The 17210-nt window shown below is 45.3% G+C and overlaps 1 protein-coding gene across 2 annotated transcripts; it reads right to left on the bottom strand.

Annotated features, from left to right (window-relative positions):
- Nucleotides 1–1822: 1822 nt before the first annotated feature.
- Nucleotides 1823–11788, bottom strand: HMGB3 (high mobility group box 3). 2 transcript variants are annotated; one of them, XM_083595758.1, is made up of 5 exons: nucleotides 11631–11788; nucleotides 8257–8415; nucleotides 7192–7331; nucleotides 5746–5920; nucleotides 1823–3012 (listed from the first exon to the last, which is right to left on the bottom strand). In XM_083595758.1, exons 2-5 carry the CDS (start codon nucleotides 8404–8406, stop codon nucleotides 2860–2862), a joined length of 618 nt encoding a protein of 205 aa, XP_083451884.1. In that variant the 5' UTR covers nucleotides 8407–8415; nucleotides 11631–11788; the 3' UTR covers nucleotides 1823–2859. The 2 variants fall into 2 exon arrangements, with proteins under 2 accessions (XP_083451884.1, XP_083451885.1); XM_083595759.1 differs by lacking the exon at nucleotides 11631–11788 and adding an exon at nucleotides 9753–9811.
- Between the last annotated feature and the right edge of the window lie 5422 nt (nucleotides 11789–17210).

The following is a 17210-nucleotide window of genomic DNA, read 5'->3' as shown; positions in this document are numbered from 1 at the left end:
CAAGCCGATGGCCAAAAACAGGGACTGAATTGGAGATTTCCTTATTTGCAGCTCAGTCTTAACCATGCTAGGTAGGAGCTCTAAAACTACCCACAGCTACAAACGAACATGGTGTGGTTTTTACCAGTTTATTTTTGGTGGTGAGAATACAGTGGAATTCTTCCACAAGATGAAGAAAAGGAATTGCACATGTATTCAGCCTACACAAACACACCATTTTTCCAGCTTTGGCAGATTCCAGATTCCCCAAATGCGGTCAGTTTCATAGGACTCCCAGCTGTACATATGCTGCTGGCTCTCCTGCACAAAAAAACCCCACAACATGCATGTAGCTAGCATGGGACGGAGAGAGGAGTCCAGGAATAAAAATTCAAGTTTCAAACTACCACCAAAAGTTGACTTTTCAGCCGCTTGGTGCTCAGCTGAAGTTGTTTGGTCTATTCTTTTACCCAGGTGAAGAGCAGAGTAAATAGTGAGAAAAATAGAAAGGATCTTCCCCATCACCGCAGATTACAGAACACTCTCCCAAGAGTGGTACAAATGACTCTCTCTTAATAAGTAGGTTATTGAGATGTATTTTCAGTAAGCATTTCTAAAACTAAATTCCAATTTTCTTTTCTTTTGAATTCTCTGTTCGCTTGGTTTTATTTTAAAAGCTGTGTACCTAGAGCAGCAGAATAAAGCAGTAGTTTGACTCAAGCCATCAAGAGCTGGGTTCAAATTGTTGCTCAGCCCTAAATCAAACTGGATAGCCTTGGGCACATCACCATTTCAGCCAAATCTACTCCAGAGTGGTGAGAATTTAACAGAACAGTAGCTAAATGTTGACACAGAAGTTTTAGTTGCACTTGGGACTCCCTAAAAAAACCAATTGAATTGTCCTATTCGTTTTGGTGTGACCCAAGCACAGCAAACCTTTCTGATTACAATGGGTGGGGTGTAAACCAAGTTAGCTGCATTTGACTTCCACAAAGATCAACAGAAGTTGTCTCCGCTGATTCCAATAGGACCCAAAAGCGCCTAGCTTACCCTGGATCTTAGTGTGTCCCCAACCCACTGTAACCCAATGTGACATTATCTTCATCCAATAACTTCATCCTGTACAGCAAGTGTGGGTAAACCTTTAGGTCGCTAGAGGTTGCTGAGATCTGGAGTGATTATCCTGTAACTTGGGCTTCCTCAACCAAGCATAGCACTTACAACCCTCCTTCCTCCCCTACACACACCCACCCAAAGAGCATTGAACCCATCTCTTTGCAGAAGTGCTGAAAACCCATGCACCAAGGTGGCCAAGGCTGCCTTTGCAAGATTCAACGATGAATACTTATGGCCATCTAATATTCTTCCTACCAATACCCGGGCTGCTGGTGGGCAAGGGACAAGGCAGGAAAACACCACAAGTCTGAAACAGTTTAAACACAGGACAAAAAAGGCACATTTTAATATTTACAAAGCATAGCATTTGGGCTATAAAGGTACCCAACACAGCTAGAAAGAAACATCTGCTCCCCCTTAGTCACCTACCTTTCCAAATGGTGGTAATTCTCACAATTTAATATCACAAGCCTCCTACTTTCAAAGGAGCAAGAGACTCAAACTTGCATAGCATCTTTAACTCAAGTAGTAACCTTTCCTAGACCAGTATTGAAACTGTGCTTCACGTTCATCCTTGGGAAAGTGGGGGAAAATATCTGCTATAAGTTTTAAACTGGTCCACTGGCTGGGTTGACGCTGCCAGAACTGCTAATGTTTCCTTTTGCTGCTGCTGCTGCTGCAGGGAACCTTGTTCAAAGCAGAAAATTTTTAGAATATTGTCAAGAGGTTTTAAAAATGTAATACTGTTTATTTTTGCTTCAAAAACATTTCAGCATTCTAAACATACAAAAAAAACCAACATAACGTTTTTGCAAATTTGTTTCTCTTTTTAAGTACAGAGTGTTTTTGAACTTGTTTTCTGCGCCCTCTCTTCACGTTTTAAGCTGACAACGAAGAGACCTACAGTTTCCGTTTCAAAACTACCCCGCTTAACTAAAAAAAGGGAAAGAAAAAAAAAGATTCCATACATTTTCTCATGCCAGCTGAAGTCCCCCCCCTCCCCTTCCACAACTAAGAATGGCCGCAGAATGCTAGTTTCACTATATACAGAAAGACAACTTTAAGCTAAATGGACGCCCACTGTAGTGTAAATAGATCTAATTTCGTAGAGCGTGCTTTGAGACACGACCCCTCCGTGGAAGAACATTACAACCTTCAGTTAGTCATATGCCTTTCCACCCTGAGGGCATCACTGCTCAAAGCATGAACCACAAGAATCTGTCTAGTTTTTACAAACTATAGATATGTACAGTTTTATAACCCAGGATTTTCTAGCCAATAACCATATAGTTAAAACACCACCTTACAAATTAAAAAATAAGATGCTTGAGAAACATTTTTAAATGCTTTGTTACACCAACAGGAAAGTGCACAGAGTTGAGGAGAACACAAGAGCGCCTTGCTCCCACTTTTTTTTGTTTCGTTTTTGTTTCAAAAATGTTTGGAAATATGTACAACTTTGTTACAGTTTCAGGGTGCCTAAGGGCGCCCGCGGCCACTTAACGTAAACCGTGGTTTGGTTGCTTTTTAGCTTTTTTCCTTCCTTCTTTTCCCCCCTTAGAGCACGTTTTATTCGAAATTCCCTTCCCCAAAGGAGCTACGTACGGCGTGGTCAGAATCCAAATTGTGTCATTTAAGCCTAATAAAAAGGGCAAATGAAGACACCGTCTTAAGCAACAGGTGCCTTGTTTTGTTTTCTCTTTTTCCAAATGGTGTTTCCCCTACTCTATGGTATTCACATGGAGACAAATATTATACAGTTTCTCATTCATCGTCCTCCTCCTCCTCATCTTCCTCCTCGTCGTCTTCTTCATCGTCCTCCTCCTCTTCTACCTTTTTCCGAGCTGCAGCAGCAGCTTTAGCTGCGGCACTCTTTGCACCATCAAACTTGCCTTTAGACTTGTAGTCAGCCACATCCTGCAACAGCAAGAGGGTGAGTTTCACTGGCATTGGCATAATCAGCAGGTGTGTCCCCCACCCCAACCCCCTTTAAGTGGGACAGTGACTCAGAATAGCTTCTCTCACATGGAAGAAGGTAAGAGCGCTATTGAACAAGTCACCCATGGGACACCTTGCGAGAGGTGGGGAGATGACAAGGGTGGGTCTGGATCTTTTTTTAAAAAAAAACACAACAACACACACACAACAAAACCGTCAGTACGGAGGATTGACTTTGTAACATTGCAACTTCTTTAGCTGGAAGCTGGTGGTGGTCCTTAGCGGCTATAACACTTGCGTTTAGAAACAATGGCTTGCCTACAGAGAACAGTGGGTGGGTTGCCACTTGAACAAGGGGCCCCAAGCCTCTTGCACCCCCCCATAAGATGCCACTCCACCTGGAGATGTGTGCATAGCATGAAGAGGACTGCCTCCCATTCACCCAAGGAGCTCTAGGCATCTAGCTAGCAACGTCACACTCTGCGCTTTTTAGAAGTCAAGATTCGGTGTCAAAATTCTGTAAACCCCCTTCCAAAAAAAGAGCAGCAGTGGTCCCCTTTTTTAAGATGTTCAACTAACAACTCCCATCAGCCCTGACAATGGTGTGTGCTGGCTAGGGGCTGCAACAGCCTCTGGACAGCCACATGTTCCTTGTTCCAGCTATACAGATTTACACGAGCTAAGGAAAGTTGCATTATCTCCTGCCCTAATTGTTAGGAAGAAGAGAGCAAAGATGCTCCAGAACTCTCAGCCCCTGAACAAGTTGATCAGTGACACCCGCTGCCTCTTTGCTTACAAGAGGTGCCAAAAGGCACCTCCAAATTGCAAGCCATGAGTTTAGAGTAAGAGCCACAGAAACAGATTTTTTTTTCTGGGGAGCTTAGTTTCTGGTATGTTTCCTGTCCCAATTCAATGTGCTGGGTGTTAACTGGTTTACTTTAAGAGATCTGCTTTGGTGGTCCTGATTTGATAGGTAAGGTATGTGTACACATGTGATGCAGCCCCTTTCAACTGACTCATGTTTGGTCCCTTCTGCACACGGTCACCATATACTAAAAAACACACACTTGCACCACTTTTAAGAGTCATGGGAACTGTAGCTTGCCACTCAGAGCTGCAATCCCCAGTAGCTTTAAACTACAGTTTGCAAGATTCTGTGGGGGGAAGCCATGTGCTTTATATAAATGGTGTGTATTTAACCAAAAGCTTTTAACAATAGCCTTGGAAACTTATCTTAACTGCTGCTTTTCCCTTAAGAGTTTTGCTGACTTGCGTACGTCAGAACACCTCTCCCATAGTAATTTTACACCTAACTGATATGCCTAAGAACCTTGCATCATTCCTCCAATGCATGTAACTTTTTAGAGCTTAGACCCCCCAAAAAAAGCCCCTTACAGGGTTTTTTGGTTTTTTAAAAAAACAGATCAGAACTCTGTATCAGTTCTCTGCTCACTAACAGAATACATGTGGAATTGTATGTACGCATCTTCCTACCAGTCCATTACCAAGTGCAATTCAAGATTGTGTTATTGTTCCTAGGGATCTCTTGTGCATCTGCCTCTCCTTTAAAAACTGGCTGTTGCACATCTCTTGCATAGACCACAGTCTTCTGAAATAAGGTTGGGCAATGGGCCTCGTATGTGGTGGCACCCCATCTGCAGAATTCCTTGTGGCAAGAAGCAATGTTTACCTCTCTTCATTTATTTGTATTCTTCTAGCAACTGAAAACACTCCCCAAGCTTTTGAATTGTGTGTTGATGCTTAATTGTACTGATTCAAATGCTGGTATTTGTGGAGGGTTTGCTGCCATTTTTAGCTTTGATAACTTGTGCCTTATGCTTTCTTTTATATTTGTAAGCTGCTCTGAGCAACTCCCTTTTGTGAAGAGAAAAAGGAGGGGAATAAATGTTTTAAAATACCACCTCTTGGGAATATCATCTCTTGTGGAGACTCAGGTCCTGTTTGCAGGCTTCCTATAGGAATCTGGTTGAACCTCTGGATATTGCACTACACGCCTGATCCAACAGGGCTTTTCCTACTCTCTTATTTAGAATTATGAAGCTTTCAAGCCTTTTAGCACAGCCCATCACTGTTCCTTTGCGATGGCTGATGGAGAAGAGATGGAAAAAGAAGTTGCAGCTTTACAACTTTATTTTAAAAAAGCAAACCAGCACTCTGGCTTCTAGGAGCCAGGGCAAGTTGGGAAAGCTTTAAAATGTTCAGTACTGAGAGTGTTTCAGTAATTTGTTTCTGCCTTGAGCCTCCAGGACGGGGTGGGCTAATTCCAATCCAGCCAAAGCCTAGGTTTCCTCCAGTGACATGAAGACCAACATACCATACATTGCCGGTGCTAGAAGGCCTTGGAGCCAAGAGAGATGCCTTTAAGGACCTTTTCCTGGTAAGTTTGCATTCGCAGATGTCACTGGAATTCGTTCCCAGTTAAGGAGCTGGCTTGGAATGCCCTGTTAAGTTGGAAAATACTCCACCAAACTGGGGACACCGCAGTTCACCTCTAAAGCAGGCTTCGCCAAACTAGTGTGCCCTCCTACCTGTGCTAGCTAGTGCTGAAGGGAACTAGTAGTGCAATGAAACACCTAGAGTGTGCACCAGGTTGGAGAAGTCTGCTTCAAAGTGTTTGCCATGAGACAAAGTTTTGTTTTGGGAGCAAATGCAAACAAGGGTCCCTTTGGACAGAAGCCACCTGAGCCTTACCTTCTCATACTTCTCCTTCAGTTTTGCAGCCTTGTTGTTGTAAGGCTGCTTTTCCCCATCACTGAGGTTGTTCCACATTTCACCCAATTTCTTTGCCACGTCTCCAATGGAGATGCCAGGATTAGTGGATTTGATCTTGGGACGGAATTCTGAACAGAACAGGAAGAATCCAGACCTTGTGGAGGGTGGGAGGGAGAAGACAAACCACAGTTGAGAGCTGGTGTGGTGGGCCAAGGGTCTTTTACCTACACTTCAAAAAAACTGGTCTAGCTTCCTCTCCACAGTTACTTGGTTCTGACGCAACACTACAGAGGTTTAGCGTTGCACGCCTCAGCCCTGGCCTTGAATGCTCCCCTGGACATGGCTGCTGCAAGACTGGAAGCAAAGGCTTTCCATTTCCTGCTCACAGCAGAGAATCGAGTGAGGAGTTCACGAGACTGAGGCTTATACCCACAGCAGACAGCGCTACTCCTTATAAGCACTGTTTTAGCATCGCACTATTACAGGTCCTGGGGCATTTGTTGTGGGGTGAGGTAGCAGAAATCCCTAACACTTTGACTAGAACGAAACCAGTAAGAGAAGATATAACCTAGACAGGAGCTAGGAATTTCTGGGTTTAAATTCTACCTTTTTAAAAACAAAACCTCACTAGATGGGCCTTGGCAAGTCACTAGTCCTCAGCACCCGCATCCCTAACCCACCCCGTCATATGGAGACGCAACTTCTGGTTCATCTTACAGGACTGTTGTTAAGCACTAAATGTTATGACACACCGAACACTCTGGAGCGCCATTAAATAATAAAATTAGGAGATCAGGGTCACTAAGGGAAGTCAAGATTTCAAGCTCCTTTTCCCCACCTCCAAGATAGTCACATAAGTGGCAAACGGTGCCACTCTCAATCAACTACTCAGTGCCAAGATTTAAAGCTTAAGTGATCAGGCATTAGCAGCCTTCAAAAGCATTAACTTTGTTGCTGTTGCTGTTTCTTTAAATTAGCAGTTGCATGACTATCTTGAAAACTCTCAAGTCTTTCTAACAGTTTGTTGTTGATAATGGGTTAACTCTCACCAAAAGCAGCAGAGTGAGAAGTTGCAGCCAGCTCTGAAGAGGGTTTGTAAAAAAAATAAATAGAGGTGCTTTATTGTAGCTTGTCTGATATCCCGGGGGGTATGGGAGGATAGCTCAGTGGTAGAGCACATGCTTAGCATTCAGGTCTCAGGTTCAATCCCCAGCATCTCCAGGTAGGGTTAGGAAAGACCCTGGAAGCCACTGCCAGTCAGTGTAGACAATACTGGCCTAGGTGGACCAATGGTCTGTTTTGGCTTCCTACTGCCAGATCTACTTGTTTCTTTCTTAACTTTGTTTGAATGTAGGTTGCATCTTGCTACCTAACAAATCTGGGAGTAAGTTTATGTATGTATACTGATGCAGGGAAGTTACTTACGGTGGCCGTTTGGGGGCATTGGGGTCCTTCTTCTTCTTACCACCCTTTGCTGGTCCGTAATCCTTCATCTCTCTATCATACCGCACTTTATCAGCTTTAGCCATCTCATCAAATTTCCCCTTCTCTTTGCTTGACATGGTCTGAAAGGCAAATGCAGGCAGTTACTCATCTGCCTTCCTTCCTCTCCCCACCCACCCAAAAGAGCCACAAACAAAGGCAGGTTCATATATCAAGATTGGCTTTGCATGCAGAAGGTCCCAGGCACAAATTATTGAATGGGAAAGAGACCCTGAAGAGTTGCTGCCTTCCCAAGTAGGCTAGTGTGCCACTGCAGATTCCTATGTTCCAAAAACCTGGCTGAGATGCCCTCAGCCATGTGTACACAGAAATGACCTTCCAAGTGCCCCCTGCCCAAGTCTGTAGGACTACCAGCTCATTGATGCATGCTTTGTACACATGGGAGGCAAGCTCCAAATTAAGGCTAGATATGATGGCTTGCACCTTTTGCTCCTTTCGCACACTGTATGTTGATTTTAAGACCATCTTCTTGACTGATCAGCCGTAGCTAGACCTGTGCAAATGCTGCCATTCCAGAAAAAACGGAGCATGGGTAGCCAACATGGTGCTCACCAGATGTTTAGGGCTCCAACATGGCCAGTGTCCCTATAGGGCCACGTTTCCTTCCCACCCTTAAAATCAGAGGATGCAGAATTCAGCTTCCTGAGAGCTTCCATTCTCATTTATAAGTTTGTAGCCTCTAAGACTATATAAAGAATGCTTGAAAGTTTTCTGGCAATGCCCAATGAATACTCATTGCTGAAAGCGATGACTCAAGCAGGGTTTTAGACCTCTTGACTTGGGCTGCAAATCTCTCTGCAGTTATTTGAGACAAGTGCCACAAAGCTCAAAGTGGGGGCTTAATGAGTTGAATTAATGGAGGCTGCTTTGTTCCTAAAGCTGAAAGTGTGTCTCTGTGTGTTTTAAAGTGCAGGAAGCACACATGCTTCTCTTATTAGGCTGCTGTCTTTATTGCAAGTATAAGAATTTGGGTCTTGCAGACAGTACCTTCCACCTCTCTGAGCACTTCTTGGAGAACTCTGCGAAGTTGACAGGAACTTCCGGGTTCTTCTTCTTGTGTTCTTCACGGCAGGTCTGCACAAAGAAGGCATAAGCAGACATCTTCCCCTTCGGCTTCTTCGGGTCACCTTTAGCCATCTTTACTCCCTGGAAAGACATTCGGAAAAAATCACCACCTACCACCGCAACAGGCGATTTATGTTGCTTATACCAGGCAAAGAAAACATCAGTTGCATTGCCCAAAGCGTATTTGCACTTTCATGCATGCATGCACGCACCACTTTTAAAAGTTATCAGCCAAAACGTGCCCATTTCTGTCCACTGGGAAGTTGTGTGTATTTTTTGAGTCGAAATGGACATCATGCAAGTCCTCTGTTGGCTTGCCCACATCATTATTGTATGGTATTTTCACCTGACTGAGCATCAACTTCCAGCTGATTTGCTTACATTTGATGATCAAGGGCCATAACTCAATAGCAGAGCATCTGTTTTGCATGCAGAAAGTCCCAGGTTCAATCCCTGGCATCTTCAGGTAGGGCTGGGAATGCACCCAATTCAGAAAAACTAGAGGGCTGCTGCCAGCCAGTGAAGACAACACTGGGCTAGATGGACTTGACTCAACAGAAGGCAGCTTCCCAAGTTCCAGTGTGAAGCACATGTGTGAACTAGCCCATAATACCAAAGTATTAAAAGGGTTAACTAATACACATAGTTGTGACTTGCATTCCTTGGCTGGCCCACCCAGTAGGAAAACTCCCTTGCTACTGCTTCAGAACTTAAAAATAAAATAAAATGCATTTCATGTCAGAGTAGCTGTCATGCATCATCTGTGGGCACTTCAGCATTTTAAAACCCATATCTCAAAAAACAGCTTAAAATGTGTTTAAAGAGTTTATTTATTACAGCACAAGTTATAAGACTGGCTCTCTTGGTAAAGCAACAGCATACTTTCGATGTCAGGTTGGTCGCTGTTTGTTTAATTTCCAGAGCAGTTGCTAACTTTTTAGATATGAATGCACCTTTCCCATCTCGTTTCCTGAAAAAGCAACCATTTGTGGGGTTAAAAAGGAGAGAAAAAACTGTTCGTGATTTTTTTTTAAAAAAAATGTATTTTAAATAATTATTTGTACTACGCTGTCTTTAGAAGTTGGAATTAATTTTCTTCCTCCCCAGGAAAAAAAAGAGCTCAACACTCCCTTTTTCAAATTTCCTTTCTTCGGAAAAAAAATTTTTATTTAAAAAATCCTATTTCAGTCCCTTATTAAAAGGCTGCATGACTATCTGAAAAAGTTTCGGAGGAAGGAGGAAAAAAACCCACCCACATTTCGTTTCTTTATTCCTTTCTTTTTTAAAAAAATAAATAAATTCTGTCCCTTACTCCCCCCGCCCCCAAGGTCATTGGGGGGGAATCCCCCCCCCCGCGTCCTCCTTTTTTGCTTTACTACATTGGGACAACTTGCATTTAAAAAAGCCCCTTTTATTGCCTTAGCGAACGCAGCTGGGATATGCCTGGGATTGCTATATATTTGCTGGAGTGGCTCCGGTAAGCTGGGTGAAAAGAGAGAAGGGGGGAGAGAGAAAACGACAGGTCACGAAAGACACCAATAATTCATCTTCCATTTTGTGTAATGTTTACTCATGAAAGAAAGTACCCCTCAAATAATCCCTTCGGCTCTCCTACGGGGTGCCTTTAGCCCTAGGGGGCAAAGCCGGCTGGAGCTGGGGCAGGCGGCGGGGTTCTTGCCCTTGCTATAGCTATCTCTATAGTCTTGGTGCTTTGCTAAGGCAGGGATATGGAGTTCCCCCCTCGCCCATAGCCAGCCAGCTCCATTCGCTAAAATGGCTTCTCTACAAGGCAGCGAGACTGCTATCCCTAACAAAGCCACCGGCACCCGTCTGCTCGGATGAACCCCCCAGGAAAGGAAACCGAAGCACCAAGGCTCCCCAAAACAAGCCAGCCTTGTAGAAAAAGCTCTGCTCTTTCCTATGAGGGGGGTCTGGGGGCGCCCGGGGGTCGGGAAGGGGGGGAAAAGCAGCTTTGAAGCAGCCACCCCCCCTCTCCTCCCATGTCCCTGCTTAGCGCAATAGCCTGTATAACAAAGACTGCCATGCAGCCATTACAAGCCCTGGCTCAGCACACAGCCGCGCCGAATCGCAAGGAGATAAAAGTGCTGGAAAAAGCCAAAACGGCCCCCAAACAGCCCGCCAAGGGCACGGTCGGATAGGGAAGGAAGACCGGGGAAGGAAGCGAAAGGTTTGGGGGCTCTGGGGGCTCCCACCGGGTTTTTTTTCCCAGCGCCGCTCCCCCTCCCCGCCTCTCTGTTGCCTTTACGCGTCTTTCTTCCTTCAGCAGTGCCACCGAAACGCCAGCCATATTAATGCACACAAGAGCTCAGCTCAAAAAGCAATGTAGCAAGGGGCGAAAGGGAAACGGTCCGGGGCTTAGCGGCGGTCGGAGGGGGACGAGGGGCACCTTTTCGGACAGGGGAAAAGGAGACGGGGAGGAAACGAAAGGTTCGGGACGGGTCGGAAGGCGCGGTGGAGAGGGAAAGGGAATAAAAATATACATTTTTTCAAAAAAAAAATTGTAGTTGAAAGGAATAAAGAGGCGAGGGGAGAAGAGAGATGTGTATTATCATCTCTCCCTTCTCTCTCCGGGACGCGCAGAGCTTATCCCTGTCAGCTGCTAAAGCGACAGCCATTATTAATGCAGAATAAACAGCAAGGCACCAGCAATGCGCACGGCTAAGGCAACTTTCCTCTCTCCCCAAGAAGGCGAGCCCAGGGCAGGAGGCGACACGCGTGGAGGAGAAGCGGGGAACCGGGCTGGCATGCCCGTTAAGCGGGAGGTCCCCGCAGCCCATGCGGGGGAAGTTAATGCACCAGCGGAAAATCCACGCGTGCCCCCCGCCCCGGCACCTACTTTGTGTGTGGATCTTTATTATCTCCCGCCGCCCCCCCCTTACAGAGTAAGAGACGAGAATGCATTATATATAGCCTTGCCGTGCGCCGTCGCCCTCCGTCCCCCATTCCTTTTTGCTACCACCACCCCATTAAAAATAAATATAAATAAATAAAAATTAAACCGAGCTCCATTTACACCAGGATTCGGGACAAGTCTTGATTTCCCACGCCTAGTTAAAGAACGGTGTGGTGGGTGGGAAGCCAAGAGATAAAAGTTGATCGGGATATTGAGAGACAAGAGAAATGAAATAAAATAAAAATGCAAAAGATTTTTTTCCCTCCCCCAATTAAAAATGGAGCGCGTTGTTTTGTTCTTTAAAAGGGGAAATTAAAAAGAAGGGCTAGCAAAGCAGCCGCTCCCCCCGGAAAAAAGTTGCAAAGTGCTCCACGAAACCTACCTGTATTGTTCGCTTTAACCTAGGCGATATGCAAGGGAAGAGAGCGAGGCGCACACACGACGCGCTAAGACTCAGCGCTAGTAGCTGTGGCTCAGCCTCGCGTTGGCTTCCTACGAGAGCGGCCTGATTGGCTGCGGGGCTCTGCCGTTTAAAACAACCTCCTCGCCCTGCCATTGGACAAGGGGCTCCTGAATATTAAGCAGGGCCCAGCGCCTATTGGCCGCGAGCGGTTAAGTCATTCATTCAAAAAGAACACCCGCCTGGCAGAATGGGAACACACACACAAAACCCAAGCCACAAACCACTCTGGAAATAGGGAAAAAACAAGGGGTGGGAAGTTCGTGGAGTTGCCAGTAGTAAAGTAATAGCAGAACACACAGCTGAGGTAAAGAGCTGCAGAGCGATCGTCTCACAGCCCACCTGACCCTGGCAGGTTTGGAGGGCGCTTCTTCTTCATCATCTTCATCTTTGCAAGATCGGGGATCTTAGTAAGCATCCAGATCGCCACCTGTGTTTGCTCGGGCAGTCAAGCCCACGCAGAGTTCAAGGGGCTTGTACGCAAATCACCTGTCTCTCCGAGTCTAGTCTGGCGCCTCAGCACACCTAAACTTTTGCAGAAACCACCCCAGCTGATTTTCTTCCGATGAGGCAATGCGTATTAATGATTTGGAGCGGCATTTAGGAATGCATACCCTGATAACGTGGGGTGTGTATTTCATGGGATCTCCTCGTCGGATGCCCGGTTGCAGTCCTTTTCTGACACGCTTGGGTTCGAATTCTGTTGGATGCGGGGGGGGGGGGGATAAACACGCAGAAGGTGTTTTGGGAAAAGAGAACCGGGCTGCAATCGGACAACCTTATTACCGAAGCATGATGCCATGGGGTTAAACTTTCATCTGTCATGTTCCCCATCCATGCTTAAACTACACAACTAGAAAAATGCACATTTTTTTAATAAGTTCAGAACTTCAGCTTGCCCCAACACCCAAATATAAGTCAAATTCTAACTGAATAAGACTTCAGTTAGGTCACCCCGAATGAGCGTGGCACTATGGAGAAAGTTACTGACCCAACAAAGTTTATAAAAGTACTGTACCAAATATATTTTTCTGAGGAAGGTATATCTGCCAAGTTGTGTGCAGGTGGAAGGAAGCTCCTCTGAGCTCAGTGAAGCTTTCCTCCAAATAAGTTTAGAGGCCGTTTTTAAGATTGTAACAGCAGTAGCAGGGTTCACACGTTTACAGGACTTACATTTACTGTATATCCTGTCTTTCCAACAAGGAACTCTTCATTTTATCCTCACAACAACCTTGTAAGGAAGTCTAGGCTGGGAAACTGTGATGGGTTCAAGGCTGCCTACTGAGCTTTATGAAAGGACACCACTGGAAGTGCTTTTGAAGCTAGATATAGGGACGTGGGTGGCGCTGTGGGTTAAACCACAGAGCCTAAGACCTGCTGATCAGAAAGTCGGCGGTTCGAATCCCCGTGACAGGGTGAGCTCCCGTTGCTCGGTCCCTGCTCCTGCCAACCTAGCAGTTCGAAAGCACGTCAAAGTGCAAGTAGATAAATAGGTACCGCTCCGGTGGGAAGGTAAACAGCGTTTCTGTGCGCTGCTCTGGTTCGCCAGAAGCGGCTTAGTCATGCTGGCCACATGACCCGGAAGCTGTACGCTGGCTCCCTCGGCCAGTAAAGCGAGATGAGCGCTGCAACCCCAGAGTCGGCCATGACTGGACCTCATGGTCAGGGGTCCTTTTACCTTTAAGCTAGATATAGGTACAGATTATCTGTATTTTGTAAGATTTATTACTTATTATACAATATTTAATGGTTTTAAGTGTTCATTTTATTATAATATGAGGCAGGGTTGTATCCATAGCACTATTTGTTAAGACATTGATGTGCGGAGCCATCACATAAGGATGCTGTTGGCCCATGAGTCCAGCATCCATCTTCCAAACAGGTACAAGACAAACGCTGAGAATTGCTGCTGCAACCCTGCATGACTCACTGTTCTGGGCAGAACACTGCCTCATAGAAATGCTTGGTAGGTGGACTCCTCTGGGTGCACACCTTTCGTTCTTTCACACCTTTAAGGGGCTGGGAATAAGAGGAGCAAAGATATTCAGAAAAAATCTGCCTTGGCTTGCTAAAAGTTGGAAAGCAATGGGTAGTGAAAAACTGTAGTACTAAATCCTCTTTTTAGAGGATTTCCCCATCTGGAATGACCAGTGCCTCTTTTCAAGCCAGACCTCTGTTTTTCTGTTCTAGGTACAACAGCTCCCTGGGTGTCCAGGCACTTAGGTCATTCCCTCTAACTTCCATAGTTAAACATATTCCCTGTTGTAGCTAAAAAAAACCCCCTATGAATGGAGAAGAAAAGTGATCTGCAGGGTACAATTTGCCAGACCCCATGTGCTTACAAAGCCAGAGGTTAATCCGATTCTAATTTAAATCTATGAGAAGCCTAATGTGGCAATAATCTAAATATTCTTTCACATTGGGATTGACACTCTATTTAACACCCCTCCTCTCTCACCCTGCCAGTCCCCCCTGTGGTAGTTCCAAGATTCCCAATAATTGCCGCACCCGCCCTAATAATGTTTCCTGAAAAGTGAGGGGGAGAGATATCTGCCAGTTGCTTATCTGCCATGTGTTTAATCTGTGGTTTGAAAGAGTTTTCATTCATTTCCCACCAAAACTCCCACTGACATGAGCAGATAAGCAAAGCTTTCCAAACCTTTGAACTGGAGCAATAGCAAGCAAGTGAGAAAACCCAGGCTGCAATCCTAGCCCAATTTACATGGGAGTAAGCCCTGTTGGATTCAATGAAATTTACTTCTGGGACTTGGGTGGACAAGTAGCCCACTGTTCAAAAAGTCAAGAGAGTCAGAGCCATTGCCCTTTCCACTTTCACCTTTGATTCTACCCATGACTGTCATACGGTCCCCCCAAACTGCCTATGAGCTAAGATGGCCTTTGAGCTGAACCCCACCCCACACCCTGTGTTTCATTCCTTGTCTCCTCACCCCACCCTACAGTTTCCCCTCAAAAAGATAATCTGTGTTTAAGGCATTGGCTCTCAAACTTATTTCTCTGGGCCACACTTTCAGAATAAAAATTTGATTGTGCCACACCAATTTTTTTAATTGGATAAATCCATTGGAAAACAAAAAGAAACAACTCCCGGCATTGCTTGACTTATAACAGACAACAGAACTACTTTGTAGTGTGATCTTGGGACACCCAGAAAGTATAAAACAGTGCAGCTACATAGTAACATGAAACACCCCCAAAATATATTATAAACAAGCCTCTTAACATACAGTGAGGGGGGGAAGTATTTGATCCCCTGCTAAATTTGCCTGTTTGCCCTGATGAAGAAATGACCAGTCCATAATTTTAATGGTAGGTTTACTGTAGCTGTGAGAGACAGAATAACAACAGGAAAACCCCCAGAAACCCAGAAGACAAAAATCAGAGATTGATGTGCATTATAATGAGTGAAATAAGTATTTGATCCCCTATCAACCAGCCAGATGTCAGGCTACCTGGTATCTTCACTGTATGCAACAAGCTGAGATTAGAAGCACCTGCTGTAAGGGAAAGGTCTTACCTGTAATCCCAGCTCGTTACAGTACCTGTACAAAAGACACCTGTGGACAGAAGCAATCAATCCAGCAGATTCCCAAGTAGCCACCATGACCAAGACCAAAGAGCTGTCCAAGGATGTCAGGGACAATATTGTAGACCTGCACACTTTCACCCAGTTCTCCTCTGGGTTATTCAGATGTGCATTGGCAAACTGCAGGTGGGCCTGTACATGTGCTGTCTTGAGCAAGCGGATTTGCGGGCTCTGCAAGATCTCAGTCCTTCACGGCATAGTGTGTTACCAACTGTTTTCATGGTGACTATGGTCCCAGCTGCCCTGAGATCATTGACAAGCCCCCCCCCCCCGTGTAGTTCTGGGCTGCTTCATCACCATTCTCCTGATCATTGCAACTCCACAAGATGAGATCTTGCATGGAGCCCCAGACCGAGGGGGGGGGTTGACAGTTATTTTGTGTTTTTTCCATTAGTGAATTATTGCACCAACTGTTGCCATCTTCTCACCAAGCTGCTTGGCAATAGTCTTGTAGCCCAGTCCAGCCTTGTGCAGGTCTACAGTCTTGTCCCTGACATCCTTGGACAGCTCTTTGGTCTTGGTCATGGTGGCTACTTTGGAATCTGGTCATTTCTTCATCAGGGCAAACGGGCAAATTTAGCAGGGGATCAAATACTTTCCCCCCTCACTGTATGTACCTTAAGTATGTATAAAAACTCAATGAGAGGTATGAGCTTGCTTTTGGCGGGTAATCTCATTTAGATTAGGTCTAATTTGAGACAAACAAGCTCTCACATCCTCATCAGCACAGAGAAGCCTTACTCTTTTCTGATCTTTCATGTTTGTCAGAGTTGAAAATCACTGTTCACCACAATATATAGAACTGTAGGAGAATAGCCAATGCTCTTGAACTGAGGTGTGAATACTGTTTCTGGTTGTTCACCCAAAAACAAATTATATTTATACGATACTATACCACACCACATTGAAATGTTTAAACGTTTATTCAATTGTCTTTGAATCTTCCTGGCACACTTACCATCCTCTCCATGCATCACCCTGTAAGATCCACTGGTTTAGGGGATTCTGAGCTAGCTCAACGCCCCCTTGGGCTAGTTTTGTTTCCCCTTATTTTTTCCAAAACGGGTTGTTCTTTGGTCACTTGGGGTTCTCCTAAACCTGCCCTTTGGTTTGTCTACAAGCAGTGCTATTTTGATGACATAAGTGATCTACACACAGGAAGTTGTTGTTGTTGTTTAGTCGTTTAGTCGTGTCCGACTCTTCGTGACCCCATGGACCAGAGCACGCCAGGCACTTCTGTCTTCCACTGTCTCCAGCAGTTTGGTCAGACTCATGTTTGTAGCTTCGAGAACACTGTCTAACCATCTCGTCCTCTGTCGTCCCCTTCTTGTTGTGCCCTCAATCTTTCCCAACATCAGGGTCTTTTCCAGGGAGTCTTCTCTTCTCACGAGGTGGCCAAAGTATTGGAGCCTCAGTTTCACGATCTGTCCTTCCAGTGAGCACTCAGGGCTGATTTCCTTCAGAATGGAAAGGTTTGATCTTCTTGCAGTCCATGGGACTCTCAAGAGTCTCCTCCAGCACCATAATTCAAAAGCATCAATTCTTCGGCGATCAGCCTTCTTTATGGTCCAGCTCTCACTTCCATACATCACTACTGGGAAAACCATGGCTTTAACTATACGGACCTTTGTTGGCAAGGTGATGTCTCTGCTTTTTAAGATGCTGTCTAGGTTTGCCATTGCCTTTCTCCCAAGGAGCAGGCGTCTTTTAATTTCGTGACTGCTGTCACCATCTGCAGTGATCATGGAGCCCAAGAAAGTAAAATCTCTCACTGCCTCCATTTCTTCCCCTTCTATTTGCCAGGAGGTGATGGGTCCAGTGGCCATGCTCTTCATTTTTTTGATGTTGAGCTTCAGACCATATTTTGCGCTCTCCTCTTTCACCCTCATTAAAAGGTT

This window comes from Podarcis filfolensis, assembly GCF_964270895.1.
Source record: "Podarcis filfolensis genome assembly, chromosome: Z".
Taxonomy (NCBI): Eukaryota; Metazoa; Chordata; class Lepidosauria; order Squamata; family Lacertidae; genus Podarcis; species Podarcis filfolensis.
Note: the sequence above shows the minus strand (reverse complement) of the source record. Positions and strands in the feature narration are given on the sequence as shown.